At 35.2% G+C, this 21,901-nt stretch overlaps 2 protein-coding genes and 1 long non-coding RNA gene across 6 annotated transcripts in view; 1 reads left to right on the top strand and 2 right to left on the bottom strand.

The window, feature by feature from the left end:
- The window catches only part of LOC141375148 (uncharacterized), a 3,176-nt gene extending 1,647 nt beyond the window's left edge, over positions 1-1,529 (bottom strand). The window contains exons 1-3 of one of the 2 annotated variants that reach the window (XR_012382733.1): positions 1,475-1,529; positions 171-243; positions 1-48 (exon numbers count right to left, since the gene is read on the bottom strand). The exon at positions 1-48 is cut by the window's left edge and continues 23 nt beyond it. This is a non-coding gene — a long non-coding RNA (uncharacterized lncRNA). Of the gene's footprint in view, positions 49-170; positions 246-1,474 lie in introns of those variants that run through there. The other variant, XR_012382734.1, reaches the window with a different exon arrangement.
- The window catches only part of kiaa0895l, a 30,024-nt gene that overhangs the window by 3,887 nt on the left and 4,236 nt on the right, over positions 1-21,901 (top strand). Inside the window, exons 2-6 of one of the 3 annotated variants that reach the window (XM_680865.10) lie at positions 12,477-13,230; positions 14,468-14,611; positions 15,492-15,624; positions 18,721-19,026; positions 21,324-21,421. In XM_680865.10, coding sequence (XP_685957.1) covers positions 12,514-13,230; positions 14,468-14,611; positions 15,492-15,624; positions 18,721-19,026; positions 21,324-21,421 — 1,398 coding nt within the window. In that variant the 5' untranslated portion in view covers positions 12,477-12,513. Of the gene's footprint in view, positions 1-12,476; positions 13,231-14,467; positions 14,612-15,491; positions 15,625-16,338; positions 16,558-18,720; positions 19,027-21,323; positions 21,422-21,901 lie in introns of those variants that run through there. The other 2 variants (XM_021477988.3, XM_073907386.1) reach the window with 2 other exon arrangements.
- The window catches only part of adamts7 (a disintegrin-like and metallopeptidase (reprolysin type) with thrombospondin type 1 motif, 7), a 610,954-nt gene continuing 590,866 nt past the window's right edge, over positions 1,814-21,901 (bottom strand). Inside the window, exon 24 of the transcript XR_012382728.1 lies at positions 1,814-2,127. The gene's annotated coding sequence lies outside the window, so the exon portion shown is untranslated. The remainder of the gene's footprint in view (positions 2,128-21,901) is intronic.

Below are 21,901 nucleotides of genomic sequence, written 5' to 3' on the forward strand. Positions count from 1 at the left end.
TTCCAAGTAATTTTTCTTCATCACGGTATAGATGTGTCTATACTGTCCCTTAATCAGATACATTTACAAAACAAAACATCACTTTAGTATAGTGCCAGGGCAAAACTCACAGGTTGTAATAGATCAATGACAATGTTGACAGTATGTGTTTAAAATAATTGCAAACAAACCTGTTCTGTCTTTAGATGTATGACAGGCGATCATCATCCTCCTCTGTCCTCTGTCGAGCTTCCTCATATGCATCTATAATAAAACATCACATTGTTGTTAACCTCCCGTAAAGAAAAGTTCAAATCCTGAAATACTATCAAAGTTAATTAATGCATATAATACCTATAGTGTAAATAATCAGTACACAGAAGGTTGCACAAGATTTATTCGGAGATTCATGCAGAGTGACAGCCTTATAAATCTGAGACATAGATTTGTAAGATGGTCAAGCACATGCATTATTCTGTACCCATGAAGATTAACCTACCATTGTGAAAAATGTTTGATGATAGCCAATAACAATAAACCATTTCAGCTGTTTGTGAAGCAATTAGTAATGTAATGTCTGAAAAGCTCAATCTATGTTGAAAATGTATCAGTTTACAGCTTATAATGGACTTTTAGCACACAACTATAACATGCCTATTCACGTTCAAAAGAGTGTGCCATTGACTTCTATGGTCGTGATGTGCTGCAAAATGATCTCACTAACCTTTGTTAAACAAGAACAATAAGACTTAACCAACAAATATTGTTACCCATTCATTTAAATCAGAATTTATCACTGTCAACAACATAAAAAAAAACATCAAAATCTGCTTTAAGACGTTCAGTTTTACATTAACTGAACATTACAGCTTGAACAAAAGATATAATTGATTCACATAGGCTAACACATATGAATTAAAGTGCATAGTAATATATTTCTCTTGGATAATTTAAAGAGAATAGTAAACAGTCGAGTTTCGATCATTTTTCGTGACTAACTGCATAAACAAGATAAACAATATTTTATTAATCCAAAACGATTAGTTTTTATTTACACATAATCACAGAATTAATACTTTTGGATAAGTATACGCCTGTACAATGATTTTTTTCAACATCCACGGTACTTTATAATGTTAAATCAGGAAAAAACACGTTTTGCCATGTTAATTAATGGATTCGTCTACAGAAACTTTCTTTAACGCAAAGTAAGCATACACACAAATTCGTTTCATGTTTCTTTAAAATAATTAAAATAGTTTTCAGTTACTACACACGTTACAATCTAACATTGTGTAAAAGGAAAAGGAACTTTCAGACGTGTTTGTAACTGTTAGCGTTAGCATACATTAGCTCCAGTCGTGTTTCTTAAAGCAAGTTACATTTCGTATCAAACTGTTTTAAAGTACTAAACGCTGTTACAACCAAACACCGTGGAAATGTTTTAAGCTCTAAATTCGCTAATTATACAGAACACAAGCAGTAAAAAGCTTACCTTTCTGACCGGACTCCACGTGAGATTTTTTAAAAACCAAACCTTTTCTTCTTGTGATCTTCGTGCCATGGTGGTTGACAATCAGCTTTTTGGAGCATTACCGCCACCGTCTGGATTGGAGTTTGGATCAGGAATTTAGTAACGCATGTGTTTATTATGAAACCAACTTCTGCTTAAAAAAAACAGTCAGCACAGGAGCGTGCTATCTCAAAAATAAGCAAATTTTACATAGTTTTTCTCTAGATGACATGTATAATCTATTTATAAATAATATTGTTTTGTTTGCGTCTAAACATTGCGACCATCCACTCTATTCTTTTTTTTTTTTTTTTTTTTTTTGCTATCGTACCATGAATATTTTCTCAAATTATCATTAAACGTGGAGCTAACAGATTACTAGATAAAATAAGAACTTAATCAGTTGCCATCAGCCGAGTCCTTGCCAGAAGCGGCCAGGACTCTACAGACAGACTCGGGCCGGATATGGTTGACCGGAATCGGGCCAGTGCTTTACAGCCGCATCACAACCGCATGTGCGCGAGCGAGCTGCGGCCCGCACTCGGCCCGGATAACACTCGCCGATGCCGAGTCGGAGCCGGAGGCGCCGGAGGGCAGCCGAGCTCGGGCCGATTACTGCCTGCTATCTGGGAATACTTTGATTTGCTATGAGTCGCCTGTGCTTTGTTAGTCCTGTTGATGTCATCTATTATGCACTGACATGTTTTAAACAATTGCCTTCGCTGTATTTATTGCAGCATTACACTGAAATACGAAAGTGTAATCCTGTTGGAATTTCATATTGTATTTTAATTGTTGTTTTAAAATTCCAAAGTGAACAAATAGAGACATTTGCAGTATTTCCTGTTTATCATTACAATTGGAAAAAAATGCCGTTGTATGACATCAAAATACATAAAAAGATTAACGTTAAAGATATATATATATATATATATATATATATATATATATATATATATATATATATATATATATATATATATATATTATGCTTAAAATCCCTGCATAATTACTTAAACTGTCCAATAGCAGGATGCTATCCCAATAAATCTGTTAAATGTTTTTATACAGTATGTTTGTAAAATAATGGTAACATTTTACAATAAAGTTGAAAGTAAACCTTATGCATTGACTATCATAAACAAACAATGATCAATCCGTTTATTACACTCTTTATTCATGTTTGCTAAAGCCCTCTATGGCAAGAATTTTTGTTTTAAGAGAAAAAAAATATTTCACCCTAATTTTTGGGTGCTTGGGACTCCCTTATAATATTTGAGCTAAAGTTGGTTTTATGTTCGCACATTCAGACCTTCTTCCTAATAATATTTAAGAAAAGTATTATTTGCAAACTCTAGTGAAATCATATTAGCAGCCAATGAATATCAAAGTACAACATTATTCACAGTCAATTAAATAGTGCTAATGTTGTTTTCAATATTGAGGTAAAGTTGGTTTTATATTCGCACATTCCTTCATTTAACGTACCCTATTTTATCTACTACTTTAATTTGCTTATAGGGTCTACAATCACATGTAAATATGACTTGAAAACAACTTTAGCACTATTTATTTGACTGTGAATAATGTACTTTGATATTCATTGGCTGCTAATATGATTTCACTATTTAGAGTTTGCAAATAATACTTTTCTGAAATGATATTATTAAAGAGAAAGTCTGAATGTGCGAATATAAAACCAACTTTACCTCAGTCTTATCATAAATCAATCATAAAATGTTTGATGGTTGTCTATATATTAATATAAGTGAAATGAGGTACAAACAAGCCATAAATACATTAGAAAAGTGTATATTTAACATAAACGATATTAACAAGCAATATTTCATCAATAACTACCCATAAACGATGTATTGTATGTCCTGGAAGGTACTAATTGAATGTACTTATTTACCAATGTCTGTTATTCACTGTGGAACCTCAGAAAGCAGTTGTTGGTGGATGTGAGGCAAGGGTACATACCATATTTTTGTCACTTGGCTTTAGGTCAGGGGCGCCCAAGCTTGGTCCTGTGGGCCGTTGTCCTGCAGAGAATAACTTTGCAGAACTGTGGCTTTTTGCAAGTTTAATTTGCATCTTTTGAATGAAACCTAGCTAATGTGACTCTTTTAGCTTGCTGTCAAGGAATGAGCCTAACTGCTCAATCTTCTTTTTTACCTCCATAAAATACATGCGCATCTATTTCATGTGAGTAATAGTATACCGTATAGCAAAAAAAAAAAAAAAAAAGATATTATGGTGATGACTAATTTCTGCACATTTCCATCCATAGGATGTTATTGTTTTAACAAAAGTGGTGTAACTGCACAATGTTGCCCTGAGGCAAAAAATGAAATACTATCATTTTAGTGTACAGATAATAACAAAAAGTGTCTTTTCTCAATTAAACATGCTTCTTCGTATATTCATGCACATCACACATATTTTTAACAGGAAGATATTTAAATTTAGACATGTAAAAAGTTAAATCTATCTTACATTCTGCTAGCAGTGTGCTGAAGCAGGCTATGGTCCCAAAACTGTCTCTTTAGCCCCGAGAGGACAGGTAAAATCCACACCCACCTCAAATTTCATTGGTCACTAACTTATTATAAGACTTTTTTTTTTTTGCAATATTTTATGTAAACATTTTTAAAGATGGTCTTTGTGGGCCGAAAAATTGGTTTGTTGTCTGAGGGCAACACCATGCCATAAAGGGTTATTGGAAATAAAATTACTCATTGTTAGTTTATGGAACATTCTATCAGAAAAGTACATTATCTGTCTTTGAAATAAAACACACAATGAATAAAAAGTATTTCATGCAAAAAATTTCTAAAAATGTACTGATGGTTGACTTCTGTGAGTTGTTTTGTGAAGGAATATGTCATTAATTTGGTTCTCAGGGTTTTTGTTTTCTTTATTAAAAACCCTTTACAAATGTACAAACCCTGTCATTGTTCTTGTCCAGTTGAACCCAAAGCTTTAATAATTTAGTTATGCTAAAAACTGTCATTTGGAAAGAAAAATACTCCAGAAAGAGCAAGTTTAAGCTGTTATCATTCCCTTCAGTTGATCAAAAACATGAAATTATAAATAAATTCTATAAATAAATATTATTTTACAATGTTAACTCTATAAGCTAATGTTAAAAAGCATGTATATGGGTTGTAATAAATGTATTAGTAAATGTTGAGCTATGGTTAATAAATGCTGTACAATACTTGTTTGTTATTTCATGTTAGTAAATATATTAGCTAATGAAGCCTTACTGTAATATGTGACCATATTATTGTATTTTACAATCAGCAGACATTTAAAAAGATTCTCAACTTTCTTTTTAAATATTCCAGCATTATCTGGATTACATGTTTTGAAGTTTTGTTTTTTTTTTTACAATTCTCTCAATACAATTTTTATTTATTTAGTTGATTGTTTCAATATGTTTGGCTATGCTGTGCGACAGATTAATTTATAAAGTAATATGAGGTGAATTGCTGCATGCACACTCTTTTAGGAGATGAAAGAGCCAAATGGATGTATAAATAAGAATAAACTCTTTTATCAGTTTTAAAGGTTAACAGAATTTATGGGTTTATTGCTTTTATATTTTATATTGCTTATAATTTATCCATGGCAAACAGTAAATCCAGCCCATTCATAAATAGCTTTTTTACACTGTACTTTCTTAAACCCTGCGTATTATCCACATCTGCAGTGTCAGTGTCATTGAAAGGAGGAATTCTGCTTGCAATTTCTTTATAAATGTTGTAGAACTGTACATCTTCACATATTACTTAAGCTTACCTGAATTGACCCTCTTTACAATATCTTCTTCACTCTAATTATTGTATTTTCTATCTTAATTTGACATTTCTGTCCAAACATACTGCTTATGCAAAATTGTTTTATTTTCATTACTGCTAAAAACGTGGATTCGCACATGCATATAATCTGTTGCTATTCATTTTGCCATAAAACCATATAGTTTCAAACTCAAAGGGATAGTTCACGCAAAAAAAAAAAGAAAATTCTGCCTTCAATTGTTCCAAACCTATTTAAGTTTCTTCTGTTGAACATAAAAGCAGATACTATTAAAGTCGATTGGCCCATCCTTCAAAATATCTTCTTTTGTGTTCAACAGAAGAAAGAAACTAATCAAAGAGGTAAAGCCACATCTCTTTATATCTTTAGGCACAGCAGTGCAGGGTCAACTTTGCAAAAGCAGTGGTAACTCCGATTTGAAGTAGGGTTTAATAGCTCCCAGTTCAACAAAGGTTGAACAAACTCAAAGTTTCAGAATAGAATTAGAGTTGACAAAACCAAATAAGGTGGCGCAGTAGGTAGTGCAGTTGCCTTACAGCAAGAAGGTCGCTGGTTCAAGCCTCGGCTGGATCAGTTGGCATTTCTGTGTGGAGTTTGCATGTTGTTCGTGTGGGTTTCCTCCAGGTGCTCCGGTTTCCAAAGTCCAAAGACATATGAATTGGGTAACCTAAAATTGTATGTGTGTGAATGAGAATGTATGAGCGTTCCCGGTGATGGGTTGCAGCTGGAAGGGCATCCGCTGTGTAAAAAAAAACATGTGCTGGATAAGTTGGTGGTTCATTCCGCTGTGGCAATCCCAGATTAATAAAGGGACTTAGCCAAAAAGAAAATTAATAAATGAATGAAAACCAAATAAATCCTACCTGTTTAAAGTAAAATTTAATAAACTGGTGCTGTGTCCCAATTCAGTGAATTCACATACTTATACTATGCCCTGACAGTGTGTACTTTTTTGTGAAGGAAAATTATATACTTTTGAATGTGTAACAGAAGATTACGCAAACTTTGGGACAAACTACTTCCTCCTTAATAGATTTTTATGTTGCTTAGTTACATCCCCTGTTGATCATCAACATATGATCCACATTTCTTTCATATTTGATTACCCACCTTACTGGAGAAGCAGAAGCAGGTTAATTTGCCATTCTTTCATGCAGAGAAATCGTCTCAGGTCTTTGGGTAATTATGCATTCAGAAGGTAATATCCAAATAAATATTTAAATAAGTTCACATTGTTGTTGCAGATTCCAGTGGGCTAGATATTAATTAGTCATTTAAACAACTTTACGGAAGCCTCTCTACTTGACGGTTGGTCTCACGCATCCGCCATATTTGTAGTTTGTTTATACCTTTTCAGTGGCGCCCCCAGAAAATTTTCTTAGGGGTGGCCAGAAGAGGCCGCACCAAATCTTGGGGTGGCACACAAAAAAAAAAAAAATGAATTCAGTGTAATGTTATATTTTTGTTTTTGGTAAATGTAATAATGTAGTTTTTATTCATTTAATTAATTCTTCTTGAAATATTGCTATTTATTCCTTGAAGTAATTCAGGAGGTACATGTGCAAACCAAATAAAAATCTATGTTTAGTTTAAAAACACTTTTCATATATATATATATATATATATATATATATATATATATATATATATATATATATATATATATATATATATATATATATATATATATATATATATATATATATATATATATATATATATATATATATATATACTGTATAAATAACTTTTTACGTGCTTTTATTGTACATCATACGGTATATGCCATGTCTAAAATTAATGAAGATTAATGAGTTTATTATTCCCAGAGATGGCTTGCTGCTGGAAGGGCATCCACTGTGTAAAAATGTGCTAGATAAGTTGGCGGTTCATTCCACTGTGGCGACCCTGGATTAATAAAGGGACTAAGCCAAAAAGAAAATGAATGAAAGAATAATGAATTTATTAATAACCCAAACAAATAATCAAACTGAAACAAAAAGGCATCCCTATACACACTCACTATACCAAATAATATCATTTATCCATATTGCTTTTTGAGCCATTAATGCAGCTTCTTTTATTGATTTACTGTACCTTAAGGTAAATATTAAATTGCCATTGCTGTCTATTGAAGGTGTGACGATCTGGAAAGGTAGTGGCGGTTCTAGTCTTAAATGACACCCTGGGCGAACCACCATATACACCCCCACCTCCCTTGAATTGTTAGATTTGTTATTCAATAAATATATCAATTTATTTATATTTATTTTAAATAAATACAATTTATATTATTATACAATTATTATTCTGAATAACAAGAAATCAATCCTAAATATTACTGGAAAACAACAACTGGAGTGATATGCCAAGATCACTTAAGAAACCTTTTGCATGAAAATTAATTATGACAATTCTAAAGAATACAAAAAATGTATTATAGAATTATCTGTGGTCTTAGACCAGATCATGGCTAAGAAATCATGTTATGAAGTCTTACCTCCCTGACACATTATCCCTCCTTTATGCTTTAAAGGCATGCTTAGTGAAAGTAACATCCTAATCATCATCATCATCATATCATACTATATAAACTTTAGTCGACTTTCACCTCTGCACAAAAGGCTGTTACTCCGTTTCACGGCGCATGAGCGGCGCGTATTTTGTCGGCGTACATGCAAACAACCAACCGGGATTTACACAGGAGTGCGTGAGGCGCGCGGGAATGGTTTTCTGCGCGCATGCGTCAGTTTGCTTTCACCAGCATTCAGCATTGAACCAGCACTAAGTGGGAGAGACAATGAATCAGCTACGTCAGTAACACCAACAATAATTTAGTGGCTGCATTTTATTTATTTAAATGTTGTGGATTTATAAGTACATAATGTCAACAGCAAAATTATATTGGGGTGGCCAAAGGGGTGGCCACAGGGGTGGCCAGAGTTTACCGGCCACCCCTGGCCACCCCTTGGGGGCGCCCCTGTACCTTTTACCTAAGCTTGTGGTTCTAAACCAATTAACATCCAACGAGCAATGTATTGTGGGCAATATCAGCAGATAGAGTATCTATACGCTTCTGCACTTCAAGTTTGTACTGGAAATAGTAAACCATTCTGGAACCTTTGGCATACTCTTTTCAACACATTGCGGTTTGTGACATACTTATTCTAATTTTAAATACTGTTTAGGATTGATAGTATGCGGATTGGGATACAGCATAATTTCGAGAGCATATGATATGATTGATTGTGGCTGGTCTCCCATCTGTAATCAGTAGGGATGTAACGGTGTCAGAATTTCACGGTACGATAATACCTCGGTATGAATGGCACGGTACGGTATTTATTGAATAATTTACAGGAAAAACAAAACTAATGAAAAAACTCGAAAAAAGGGCCAAAAGTGTTTATTTACCTTAGCACTGAACATATCAATGACATACAAATTAGCCATCTATCTGTAAGTTTTGAAACAGGAACTCTAATTTTTCAATTTTAATAACAAAAAAACTATTAAACCATATAAAAAAAATAAAGTTTCAATTTAGTATTGTTGAAAACTCATCACATTCATCATTTAATCACTCACTTACTTAGATAGAGATGGGTTTTTTACGGAAAATTATCATATAACTATAATCTGGTAAAAGCTGGGATCTCTGGGCATGTCCCCTGCAACCGAAAAAAATCCCCTCTCATTTGGGACTGAGGTTTCTGGGACAGAAAGATATAATTTAGCCAAGGTTGACAGCAGTCCTCTCAGTATACCACTTAAGAGGACAAGCCATGAGTGAGATAGAGGTCTCTTTGCGGTACAAGTCAATGTCTGCATTAATCTAACAAGTGTGCTGTGTTCTGCAGTCCCCATGACTGTTTTTAGTCGTATTCCCGGCTTATATTTCACCACAGTCTGGCAGTGCCTGCATACTGTTTTTTTTTTCTTTGTCACCTTTTCTCCTTTTTTCGTATATTTTTAGAAAGAAATCGAAATGCTTCCACACATCCGATTTAAAACCCGCTTTAGGTTCGATCATTTCCAGCTCTTTTTCTTCTCCGCTACTAGCGACACACTCCATTTGCGCATTACTGGATATGTAGTGCCAACAGACCGCAAAGGATGATGGCCACGCCTAGGCTGATGGGAATTGAAGTTCCGGCTACCTCCCGTTCGCTTCATTCGCCTAAGCAAACTTTTCTCAGAAATATAGTTTTATTGAGGCATTCGCCTACGGTAATATTGAAAAAAATTACTATTGCGTTATGACGGTATTTACAATATTGTAACATCCCTAGTAATCAGTGATAACACTAATCAGATTAATCCAAGTCTACAATAAATAGACCGATTTCCCCCTACTTGTCTTCATTTTGGAAGAATTCTCCCGTCAACCCCATCTCATGGAGTCAGTCTAGGGCCATTTATACTTGCAAAATAAAAGAAAGTTTTGCAAACAAAAAATAACATATTAAGCAAAAAATAAATGCAATTTTTCAAAAATCACAAAGCAAAAATACATTTTTGAGAAATAAAAATAAATTTTGCTAGCAAAAATAATGAACTGCAAGGGAAAATTAAGTTGAGAAATAAAAATGAAATTTGCAAACAAAAACTGCAAATAAAAATCAAGCAGTGCAAAAAATAACTAAAATATTTGCAATAAAAAACTATATATATTTGCAAAAACATTTTTATAGCATCGCCTTTACAAAATCAAATATTACAAGTGAACTCGGGTGCTTACAGCAAGCCTAGACCTACTGAGCTGTTAGACCACCTCGATGATACTGTGTCTCCAGGTGATGACAGGTCCTGCTGTAAACGCCCAAGTTCCCTTGACTTCTCCCACCTTGTCATTTCAGGGTCACAAAGTGAAACACGCAGAAATGTGAAGTGCAGAAAAAACAGTATCACAAACTCACTAAGAAGCAAATCAAATTGAGCATTGTAAATGACTCGACAGGTTTTGTAAAGGCAATGCTATAAAAAATAGTTTGCAAATATATATAGGAGATGGCTACAAAAACATTTCAAAGGCAATGTGATGTGATTTCAGGCTGTATGACAAATAAAGCCATTATTTCAAAAGAGGTTTGATGATTTTCTATAGGAACTGTATATTAATGGCCGTTATTATGTATATATTTATATTAATTTAAATGCAATGTTTAATGCTAATTGGCATCTCGTATAATGTGTCAAAATTATCAGACTTTTTGTGAAATTTTTATTATGTTTCAAATATTTACCAAGTGCTGTTTTACATAAAAATATTTTCGAACACATTTTTAAATGTAAACCTTTTAATAATTAATTTCTTTGCTATGATAACAGTAAATATTTGATTTATTTTATTTCTGCAATATATTAATATTCAGCTTAACATGCAATTTAAAGGCTTAACTAGTTTATTTGGGTAAACTAGGCAATTTAGGTTCGGCAAGTCATTTGCGCAACGGTTGTTTTTTGTAGCTAATTGAAAACTAAATATGTCTTAAGGGGGCTAGACATGTTGACCTTAAAAATTGTTCTGTAAATAAAAAAGACTTTTTTACAGCCAAGCAAAAATAAATTTTCTCCAGATGGAAACAAATATTATATACAGTTCTGTGAAAATGTCCTCGCTCTATTAAACATCACTTGAGAAATTAAAAAAAAATTGACAGCAGGGCTAATAATTTTGTTCAGGGTTAAAGGAAAAGTTCTCAGCATTTTTTAAATATATATTTTTTATGTTCAACAGTAGAAAGAAATGGTTTTGTGAAAAGTGAAGGGTGAGTAAATGATGCATACTTTTCAGTTATGGGCGACCTATCCTTTTAAAGGGTCATGACACCCCCCACTTTCGGTTTAAGTCTACCTCAAAATTTTTTCTAAAGATGGGTGTGGAGTACCACGAGCAAAGGGCAGGAGTGGGCGTGGCCAGCAGGGAAGAAGGAGGGGAGCAAACAACTGTTGTCAGTTAGCTCACAAAATAAGACCAAAACCGTGAAACACAGGCAAACACAGCAGCACGGCGATGTGTCTAAATGTGAACGAACTACTGATAAATGACAACGTCCACCATTCTCCAATTCTCGTACTGCTCTCCCGACAAAAATGCTTGCTGCACACAAACAGCTTTGCTGTATCGGCCCTGACAGGATTGCTGGATAAAACATGCGTCAAACCCGTGGGTTATGAAAACAAACACAATGACCTTTGAACAGCTAAATACTGTGTGCTGTGGGTCCGTGTCTCACAGCTTGGCACTGGCAGGGCTGCCTTGCCTTCAGAAAGCACGTGCAGTCATGAATAGTTTAGAAGCAGGCTCTTCTCAAAGGATAAGAAAACTCCGCTATGAATAATAATGAGAAACCGATGCATCATCTTTGCACTTGCAGTTTTGCGCTACGTCTCAGATTTTGATCCCGCCCCAAAAATAATTTTAAATACAGAAGCTGAAATTAGCTGACAAAAGCTCCAAATTATCCAGTTTTTTTTCCACAATTAAAGCTAACTGGTGCTAACATTGTCTTAAATGATAGGGTTTCATGAACCTTTAAGTTACAATGGCAATGAAACCCAATAGAAACCATACCCAAATTCTGAAGCCCTGAAACTTAAAATGAAACATCTAAACTTACTAGGTTAAAACTGAAAGGTAACCTGAAATGTTCAAAAGGGTTTAAACCCTGCTTCTGAAATACAAGTGTGAAATGTTCCTTTCCCATGGGTTAACCCTAATGTACATTATATCCAAGATTGTAATAAAAGGTTAAAAAAAATCCAGGTCACAAGTAATATTTATATTGAAAATACATTATTTTGTGTGTTTTTTGTCACCAAATCAGTGACATCATTTGTGAACTTGACAATTAAAAAGTTAAAACCCTGTAATTTTCAAACAATTCAATAGTTTTGATCAGGACTGAAGGACTAAAAATTGAAAAAAAAAAATATTAATCTGATGTATTTTTACAGCAGTTTAATTCACTGGATGTTTTCATCCCAAACATAACAAAATGGTAGTCAATTTGAACAGTGCACAAGGGTTAAAAGTTTTTTTTTTAGAAAAAAGATAAACCAGGGTTAAGAACAGAGTGAAAGGATTTTTTCATGCGTGCATCATTCTTTATAATCATATAGTGCTGTGGAACTGGAGCTGTGCTTTTCTCTTCAGGTGTGCAGCATCAGTGGACAGTGGTGTGGATGTAGCGATGGTGCTGGATCTGGGTGAAAACTGCATGGAGCAGGCTAATAGAGGAGGGCTCACAAACAATGTGTCAGAGATGTTAGAACCAGAGCCCAGTCCAGAAAAACCCAAACCGGTCAGAGCCAGGACAAGCAGTATCACCCAAAGAGACAAAGCAGCTCATAATGGGCCGCATGTGCCAACTTGTACCTCAGGGGAAAGCAGTTCCCAAGTTCAGAGAAGGCTCCAGAAGACAGAAAGCAGAAATAAAGGAGAACAGCCACTATGTCGAAGGCCACTTAGTCTGGAAATCAAACCACAGCGAGTTCGAGCGGCGCAGCCTGCAGTGCAGAAGACCATGAAGCCGCCATGGCGTACCGGTGGCCCTTCTCCACCAATGAGAAGCCTCACAAGCCTTAGTTTGGGGCCAGGAAACTGGCTTCGGCGGAGCGAAAGCACATGCACCATGATCTCCTCAACGCCTCCACGTGCGGGAAGAGCTCAGATGAGACCTGCAACCTCCTTGCCTCATATTGCCAGGGGTATCGCTTCACTCCCTTCACCTTCCACACCTCGCGGGCCTTGTCTGCTTGTGGCTCTGCGTCCTGTAAACCTGGAGCAGGAGCGTCAGACCTTTTTTCAGTCCGACTATCAGTATGAGCCCCAGTTTGAATATTCCTCCCCGGAGCCCGTCAGTGTTTTGGAGAAGTACAAAGAGGGTTCTAGCCTCTTTCTGTCCCAGGTATAATTTATGTTGAAAGAATTTAGCTTTGTTCTAGTGAATCACTTTACAGTAGGGATGTTTTCATTTCTTTTTTTTTTTTTCCAAATATCGATTCTGATACCTAAGTTCGGCCGATACTGAGTACTGAACTGATACCTGAGTGTGTATCATATTAATGATCTCAGAGCTTGATGACATGGCTGTTCATCAGGTCCGGATGAATGAACCAAATTAGTCATACATGCAAATGCGGAGGGCGTGGCCCATGAGTCTCATCACAGTTTGCTTTGTCTTCTGATTGGCCTGTTGTCCACCAGTGTTTTACACTCATGGAATTTAAATGAATATGCAGAATCATAGTGTCTGAGGCTCACAGTATGCCCATTTTCATATACTGATTGTTTATTATTTGACTATGCCTTGGTATACCCAGATTTTCATTATTGATCACCTTTAAAAATTAGAAACCTTTTTTTTTTTTCACTTCAGCTTCTACATTATTTCTAAGTGCAACGGAACTTTATACTCAAACTATACCTTTAAGGAAGAAAAATAAGAACAATAAGTTTTCATATAAATAGTCCTTACACAGGGCAACGCCGTGGCACAGTGGGTAGCACAGTCGCCTCACAGCAAGAAGGTCGCTGGTTCGAGCCTCGGCTGAGTCAGTTGGCATTTCTGTTTGGAGTTTGCATGTTCTTCCTTTGTTCGCATGGGTTTCCTCCGGGTGCTCCGGTTTCAACCACAAGTCCAATGACGGGGTAAAGGTGAATTGGGTAAGCTAAAATTGGCCGTAGTGTTTGTGTGTGTGTGTGTATGGGTGTTTCCCAGAGATGGGTTGCAGCTGGAAGGGCATCCGGTGCGTAAAAAATATGCTGAAGATGGCAGTTAATTCCACTGTGGTGACCCCAGATTAATAAAGAGACTAAGCCGAAAAGAAACTGAATGAATGAATGAATGGATGAATGAATGGATGAATGAATGAATGGTCCTTACACAGCATTTCATTGCGCTGTGGTGACCCCTGATAAATAATTGACAAAGCTAAAGGAAAATTAATGATTAAATAGTCCTTAGACTTTTCAGGAAATAACATATTATTATTGACCTAATATAATTGTTATTATATCCTTCTTTGTACAAATTACACAAACAAGTTTTTGTTTTATTCACCTTATCACCCATTTAGAACAGTCACAATACTTGTTAAATCTTACAACTATTTCTGTTTGTCTTTCCACATGTCCTTTTCTAGGCAGTTGGGATTATGGAGTGTGTGTTGAGGAAATATGAGACGTATGAAAACTTTGAGGAGGTCACAGGGGGCAACTTGCTACCGAAGAGTCAAGTGTGGGCAGCAACACGCAAGTACCTACAGAAGGAGGGCTGTGTTGGTGAGGTGTGTGGATATCTTGGTTTAAAGGAACACTCTACTAATTTGACTCCTTTTTAACTTCCCTAGAGTTCCACTTTTTGCTTAGCTTAGCATAAATAATTGAATATGGATTAGAACATTAGCTTCTCACTATAATATTAAAATTTTTTTTTGATAATTTCCAATTTAAAGCTTGACCATTCTGTAGTTAAATTGTCCATCAATGACCCAACAAAAAATGAAAGTTGCTAATTTTTAGGTCAACATATTACGCAGAACGTGGTAACAGTCCCCAGCTAGGTAACTACACTCTCAGAAATAAAGGTACAAGATCTGTCTCTGGGGTGGTACCTTTTCTAAAGGTACATATTATTGCTTAAAGGGTTCCTAGTAATACCTTGGGGGTACATATTACGTACTAATATATACCTTTGAATATATATACCAATATAAACCATTTAAGTACAAATATGTACCTTTTGAAAAGGTACCACCTCAGTGACAACTCTTGTACCAATATTTCTGACAGTGTAACCAACAGTGTTGTGTAATGTCATTATTATTAATAAGAGTATAGTTCCTAGCAATACTGACCCAGAAAATACCAACTGTCTTAGTACATGATGTAACTACAAAAGCTTTACATAGGAAAAATATTGAGGCTATTTATGAAATCTTTGAGCGAGATACTAATAAACTAATCCGATTTAATGATTTATGCTAAGCTAAAAATGCTCCAGCCATACCTGGAGAGCTCCTGAATGGTTTCAAAAATGGTAAATCTTGACTGTTTAACTCTAGGGGACTAAGGGGAGATTTCGACTGTAAAATAAGTGCTCGTTTAAGAGTTTGTGTATTAATATCTTGCTAATGTCAGAATAGTAATTTCAGATTCTTTTACCAGGTGGTTGTAAGTCTCTCCGATGAGCTTCTGTCCCAGGCAGTAATGATGGTGGAGCGTTGTCGACCAACACTAACCATTAACCTGTCAGGAGCGCGCCAACACTGGCTTGAGGGCATGCTGAGACACGAGATCGGTATGAACTTTAACAAATTTGAAACTTCTATGTCAAACAATACTACTTAATCAGACTTTTCCTTTCTTGTGTGACTGATGACTGAACATTATCAGTTTTTCATTTTTAATCTAATTGATCTTGCTTGATTTAATAAAGCACAAACTGATGATGTATTTTAGTAGTGCATCCTGAAAGTTTGCATTATACTGGCTCCTAGAGCAAAACTCAATAAGAATTTTCCAGGGGCTTTTGCATTATAGAAAATAAAAAGTAAAATTTCCTGTATATTTCAAGTTTTGTTCATTATTATGGTTTTAAAATGTGAATTTGGAAGCTTTGATACGTTTGAAGTAAAAAGTGTATTGTTATGTTGGACCAACATATTAATTGTCTTGCATTACAATGCAGGATTCCAATTGATTTGAAATGGCTTTAATATGTAGGTGTTGCTATTGAAGTGCAATATGGATAATGTTAGGGACGGGATTGGTGGGATGGTATGTTTAAGTGTGGGTTAAGGTGTTAGGGTAACTAGTAAAATTATAAATGTAAATACAGATACTAGTTACAGATATAATTATACGCAGATAATATTTAAAACAAAAGTACAATATAAAGACATGTACAGTTTGTTCATAACAATTGATTTGAACCAGTGACTGTAAAAAATATGGATGACACGACAGCGCCTTTTCCCATTGAACGATTTGAATGCAAAACACCTCTTGACAGGCACAAACTGACACAAAACACTGCTAAAATTGGAGCCTGGACATGCGCAGAAAGGACTACCAGATGGAGCCAGAGGTGGAGCTACGGAATCAAGCTTCCAACCAACACCCCTTGAACTTCTCATTTGACCGCACATACCTGCATTATAACAAAGGCTCACTAACATAAAAATGAGCAATTGCATTAAAAAAACACATAATAATATATGATTTATTTTTTTTTAAACTGTGCTGCTTTTAATAATTTACTAAAAACAATCTATGTTGGACTGTAGAAATAAATGATCTTTCATACACTCAACCATGGTGAACACAAAAAGTATTTCTCTTATAAAGGGTTTTTGGTATTTGTTATCTTCATAAAAGTGAAAATAACATTTGTAAAATATGAAAAATAATGAATAAACAACACATACATTTTTAGAAAGATTTTTATTTTTAATTATTTATTTATTAATAATCAACAAGACCCAAAACATACACACCATAGCCAGCTATATGCCATGCGGGAAAAATTGTGCGTTTAAAAGATAAATACAGCAAGATTTCTAAGTATCAACAGTATCAACATGTTGTGTCCCATATGGTGTAAAACCTGACAGGTGGGCAAATCCAAGCTTGTTTTTAATAAAACAAACATAAATATGGATATAATAAATAATACTGCTAATAATAATAACATTATACAAAAGCAAATTGTTATGAATGAACTGAAAAAGCCTCCCGAGATGAAGAAGACATAAAAGCAGTGGTTTTTCATATTTATGTAGGCTAGAAAATAATATGTTTTGTAATATTTAAATCCTTTATATTTATATTCTGTATCTATTGTTATTATATCCTATATATATATCCTTAATATTTAAATTTGTTCATATGTAAAGATATTTGCCTATTGCTCTCTTGTGCGTATTAAGCAGTGCGTAAGCGAGGTGCAACTCTGCGCCGGAGTTTAGACCGGGTTAGTTTTGGTCTAATGAAAAATCTATTATAGATTCTCAAAATAGCAACGCGCCAGCGGTCCGCCTCAGAACGCCTTCCTTTTTAGACCAGAAAGCCTATGGGCGCAAAAATGAGCGCTAATGCATTTGCTATTTAAACAGCGTAGTGCAACGCCTCAAAACGACTCTTGCGCCAAGCTGAAACTACCAAAAGACTACTGCGCCACGCCTTGCGCCACACTGCGCCAGGTGTATGATAGGGCCCTTTATGACTTGTACTGCAGCCAGCCCCCCAAGGAGTGATCTAACGGCTGGGAGCATCACTCAAAAGCAAGCGTGTGAACTAAATGATGACCTACCTGAAACTTCACATGGTTGATAAAAGTCCTCTCCTGAAGACATCTACATGCCAATATCTAGTCACAGTCATAGCGCCACCTGCTGACAGAAAGAATTTGGGCTTATAACTCAACCACACAATGTCTGACCTGCCTGAAAATTCACGTTCTATAAGAATCCTCTCCTTAGATGTCTACATGCCACTATTGAGTCATAGTCATAGCAGGAGGAAATTTGGCATAAATCTGTGATTTTTCTTTTTTTATATATATATATATCAGCTTAAATTATTTTTGTTCACTATTCTCTCTCATCCTGAGGCCACCGGGCGGCGGTGAGCCCGGGTACGAGGTCCTTTCATCACTGCTTGCTGCTTTAATTGTATTTGTATCTCTGTCATTATTACACTGTTGATCCTAATTTTATGCCTTAACCCACTTTTAAACCAAACCATAACCTCAGCCAAACCAATCCCACCACAACAGCATCAAAAAAGTGTTCAGCAAAATTGCAAAAACTAATGTGAAAAGTTATCATAATACAAAACCAAAATACTAAAAGCATACAAACGCTATCCTAAATTAGCAAAAATAATCTATTTGGTGATATTTGGCCGATATTTGGTATAATATTTGGGGAAGGAAGCCTTACAAGCAAGCAAAAACAAGTAATTTTGAGTACATGGTAAGTATTATTTGGGTTTCAATAAAAAAAATGCAATCAGGGCTCATTGGAAATACGTTCCTCAGCCTACATTTTTACAATATGCACAGTAATTTATGTTGCTCTGGGTATATTTTGTTCCACATTTCAGAAGACATATCCACTAGAGGGCACCAAATACTTTTTTTTTTTTTGCAAATCTGATTCTGAAATACATTGCCTGGGGTATGTTTTATTGTAAGTTTCAGATATATTTTATCATCACCTTTGGAGTAATCAGACAAAGTAATTAATTTGTACACACCTTGCTAAGATGCACTGCTGTTAATCCTACTACCCAAGCAATATTTTATTGTCATTCTGGTTGAATGCAGTTGATATTACAGTCCTTTGTTTACTAAAACCCACCCTTACAGCAATTTTCTAACTTTCACATGCAGGCACACATTACTTGCGGGGAGTGAATAACAGCATGCAGCCGTGGGCCACTTCTGTCGGGAGAAAACAGTTTGGACTGAAACCAGCTAATCCGACCGAAGAAGGGCTCGCTAGTCTTCACAGTGTGTTGCTTCGGAAGCAGCCCTTCCTGTGGAGAGCCGCTCTGCTTTACTACACTGTATACCATGCCACAAACATGAGCTTCAGCCAACTGTTCAGCCATATTGCTCGCTTTGTCCAGGATCCTGCTGTACGCTGGGAATACTGCCTCCGTGCCAAACGGGGACAAACTGATACCTCCAAACCAGGTGAAGTAATTGCTTAAAATACAACTGAGAAATAGATATTTTTAATAAATGAAATGTTATATTACTTGTTATGTTACTTTAAGTAAGTCAACATTCTGGTCTCCTACACTCTGTATACTTACTATTATTATTATTGATTGTCTAATTGTCTATTTCTATATGTCTAATTCTAATCCATCGGTCTAAATAACAAACCTAGTATCTAGCATAGACTAATTAACTGGGGAGCTTATTGAGACACACTCTCTCTGTTATATACTGGCAAAATAATAAAAAAAACATGCTAGCAAACTGCTATATGTTAGTAATGTTCTTAAAATGTTAGAAACAGACTAGCAATGTAAAAGAAATATGTTAACAACAAGATATAATTTATAAATCACAATATGGTAATGTTAGCAGCATGCCATCAGCTCATTAAATCATGCTATCTGTGTGTTAGCAAAGAGGTAAACATGCTAGTAATGATAAAACGTTAATGCTTTGTTAAAATTTAAAGAATGTTAGCGTATTAAAACATGCTACTTGTGTGTTAGGAAAGTAGTAAAATATGCTAGTAACGTTAAAACTGTCTATCTCTGTGTTAGCAAAGTAGTAAAACATGCTAGTAATGATAAAACATGTTAATATTTTGTTAAAAAACATGTATACCCTGCTGAAAAATCCAGCTTAAACCAGCCTAGGCTGGTTGGCTGGTTTTAGCTGGTTGACCAGCCTGGTTTTAGAGGGGTTTTGGCCATTTCCAGCCTGGTCTTAGCTGGTCAGGCTGGAAATTGACCAGCCAAATCCAGCTAAAACCAGCTTGACGAGGCTGGACTCCCAGCTTGGCTAGGCTGGTCAAGCTGGTTTTAGCTGGTCATCTCCCAGCCTGACCAGCTAAGACCAGGCTGGAAATGGCTGGAAACCAGCCTGGAAGTGGCCAAAACCCCTCTAAAACCAGCCTGGTCGACCAGCCTAGGCTGGTTTAGGCTGGGTTTTTCAGCAGGGTATTGAAACATGCTACCTGTGTGTTAGCAAAGAAGTGAAATATGCTAGTAATGTTAAAACTGTTAACCTACAATTTCTAACTCTAATCTATCTGTCTAAGTAACAAATCTAGTATCAACTAATAACTTAAGAGCTAATTCAGACACACCTTCTCTGTAGTATGCTGGCAAAATGAAACAAACAAACATGTTAGCAACATGCTGTGCATTAGTAATGAGTATAAAATGTTACAAACCAGCTTGAACTATAAACAAAAAACGCAACAAAATATAATTAATTAACTTTAATTACATTAAAACCTTTTAATAAAATTGTAGGTGGGCAAATATAATTTTTTTTAATCTAGACTAATCTCTTTGTAATCTTGGAATTAATCTAGATTAATCTAGATTAAAATGGCTCATTTAAATTCTGCCAAAGGCATTCAGAATATGTGTGCTACTTAAATAATGAGAACGGGTTTCTCAAGCCAGGTGGCGCATTAGACCAGGGGCTCATCTCCTGTTTCCAAAATGCATTACAAACTGCTTGAGAAACTGTTCTACTATGATAATTGGTGATGAAAATAAATGATGTTCAATAAGATGTACTTATTTTTACTGACCTTTTATTCAGTTAAGAATGAATTTTAACCTGTAGGTCTACATGAGCTCGAAACAGCGATTTTTGACCACCTTAATCCGACTAAAGTAATAACTGAACTAAACAGAAATGGAATTAGGACATGTGCAGTATGCATATATTAGTGGCATTATTAAAGTAAAAAATTGTTACCGTCATGTAATACTTTTTGCGATATCGATTTTTTGTCGATATTTTTTATTGCGCGATAAGAGTCTTACGTTAACGCCGATAATGGTCTGCCACTAAGTAAAATACAATATGTTAACATTGCAGCGTGGTATCAACTTATTACAACATAATATCTGTTTGTTAGCAAAGATGTAAAAAATGCTAGGAATTTTAAAACATGTTAGTAACATGCTTACAACATGGTTAGCATTTCTCTATAAAAATCAACTACAGCTTTAATAATCCCATGGTAACTAACAATTTACTGCACTAACCCCATTTTAGCTGTGGTATTTGCAGTAAATCCATAGATATATACAGACAGTAATCAATATGCCAAATAATCATGGTTATTGAATCACAGCTACAGTATAATAAAATAATTGTTAGTTTTCACAAAGCAACTAACCATGTCAACTTGTTAGATAACACTACAGAAAACGTTCAAACATTATTTTTTGGTTGTTCATATTGACACTGTAATGTTTTTTTTTTTTTTTGCAAATGTGTGTCTACAGGTTGCTTCAGTAAGGATCAAGTCTACCTTGATGGGATTTTAAGGATTTTACGCCACAGGAGGAACATTGATTTCAAAATATTAACTGCTCTTGGCAAGGCAGGTTCTATTAATGCTAGCTGATATAAAGGATTGTTTCACCCCAAAAATTTTATTCTGTTGTCAATTACTCACACTCATGTTATTTCTATCCTTTGAGATCCTTTGTTATATTTTAAAGCCAAATTGAGATATTTGAGATGAAATCTGAGAACTCTCTCATCTTCCATAGACAGCAACGATAAATAAAGTCTGGAAAAGGACCCAAAACATTGTCAGAGCATTAAATGTGACTTCAGTGGTTTAACTGAACAAGTGCCCTGATCTGATGCAGAAGATAAGACATCAAACAAAATCAATTGTGATTAATTAACTTTTTTTCACACACAAAAATATTAATTATCAAGCAACGAGAATCATTTTCTGCGTACATGAAACAAAAATAACGACTTTATTTAACAGTTTCCTCTCCTCTGTGAATTTTGCGCACATTCATGTTGCACCTCTGACTTATTACTTTGGTTGTGCCTGTGCTTTGTT

This window comes from Danio rerio, chromosome 7 (assembly GCF_049306965.1).
Source record: "Danio rerio strain Tuebingen ecotype United States chromosome 7, GRCz12tu, whole genome shotgun sequence".
Taxonomy (NCBI): Eukaryota; Metazoa; Chordata; class Actinopteri; order Cypriniformes; family Danionidae; genus Danio; species Danio rerio.